Genomic DNA, 891 nt, shown 5'->3' with positions numbered 1-891 from the left:
TGGGTGAGAAGGCAAAGCGGCCGGGACGGATCTGGCTCTGAGTCCTGTCTCTCCGCAGGGGCCTCTCTGCCCTCATGGCACGACGAGATGTTATGTGTAGAAGTGTTAAGCAACCAATTTAAGTCAAGGCGTTTTCCCCCAAGCCTCTGCTATTCTGACTCACCCTGTCCCTGCTAATCCATTCAGCACTGGAGAAGGCTCTGCCCTGGGAAAGGGTTTTAGTCCCCGTCCGACATCGCCGGCACATTTCTGACTCTGTGGTCGTGCTCATCCCTGCGCCCTCTTCTGCTCCCTCCCTTTTTCTCCCGGCATTACGATGTGGTGCACGGACAAGGGCCATCTGGGGTCATTGGAAGAAAGCCCACCCCCGGTCCACCAGCATGAGGCCAGCTCCCAGGCAAGGACTCGGGAGTGTGGGTGTGGATGTGGATATGAGTGGGGAGAGGACCTGGCTCCTATTCTTGCTCACCTTTTGAATGTCCTCCTTGCACTCTCCACGATGCTTCTTGCCAACGTGTGTCCCGTGCTCTCTGGGAGATGGAGATAGCAAGTGTTAGGGGAGTCAGTGCACAGCTGTCCTCCTCACGCTCTATGCTCATGAACGATGGACACATCTGGAGTCCTATGTCCAGCTGTGGGCCCCCACTGCAGAAAGGACGTGGACACAATGGAGAGGGTCCAGTGGAGGACAATGAAACTGTTGACTCCAGGATTTTGACTTGGTGCTCTCAGGGTTTCACCTCTAGGTCCCAGACCTGCTGTGATGGTTGCTGGGATGGGACCAGGCTGAGGAAAGTTGGCCTCTCTATCCGGGACGAGAATATTTTTATTCTCTTTCCTCCTCTCAATATTATGCCACCAAAGCAGCTACAGTGCCACCACCATCAGCAC

At 55.1% G+C, this 891-nt stretch overlaps 1 protein-coding gene across 1 annotated transcript in view; it reads right to left on the bottom strand.

Annotated features, from left to right (window-relative positions):
- LOC109289752 (ovoinhibitor-like) overlaps positions 1 to 891 on the bottom strand; it is a 26,854-nt gene that overhangs the window by 17,742 nt on the left and 8,221 nt on the right. Inside the window, exon 6 of the mRNA XM_019505953.1 lies at positions 470 to 530. Within this exon, the coding sequence (XP_019361498.1) occupies positions 470 to 530 (61 nt within the window). The remainder of the gene's footprint in view (positions 1 to 469; positions 531 to 891) is intronic.

This window comes from Gavialis gangeticus, unplaced genomic scaffold (assembly GCF_001723915.1).
Source record: "Gavialis gangeticus isolate Ggan-Ray unplaced genomic scaffold, GavGan_comp1, whole genome shotgun sequence".
Classification (NCBI taxonomy): Eukaryota; Metazoa; Chordata; order Crocodylia; family Gavialidae; genus Gavialis; species Gavialis gangeticus.
Note: the sequence above shows the minus strand (reverse complement) of the source record. Positions and strands in the feature narration are given on the sequence as shown.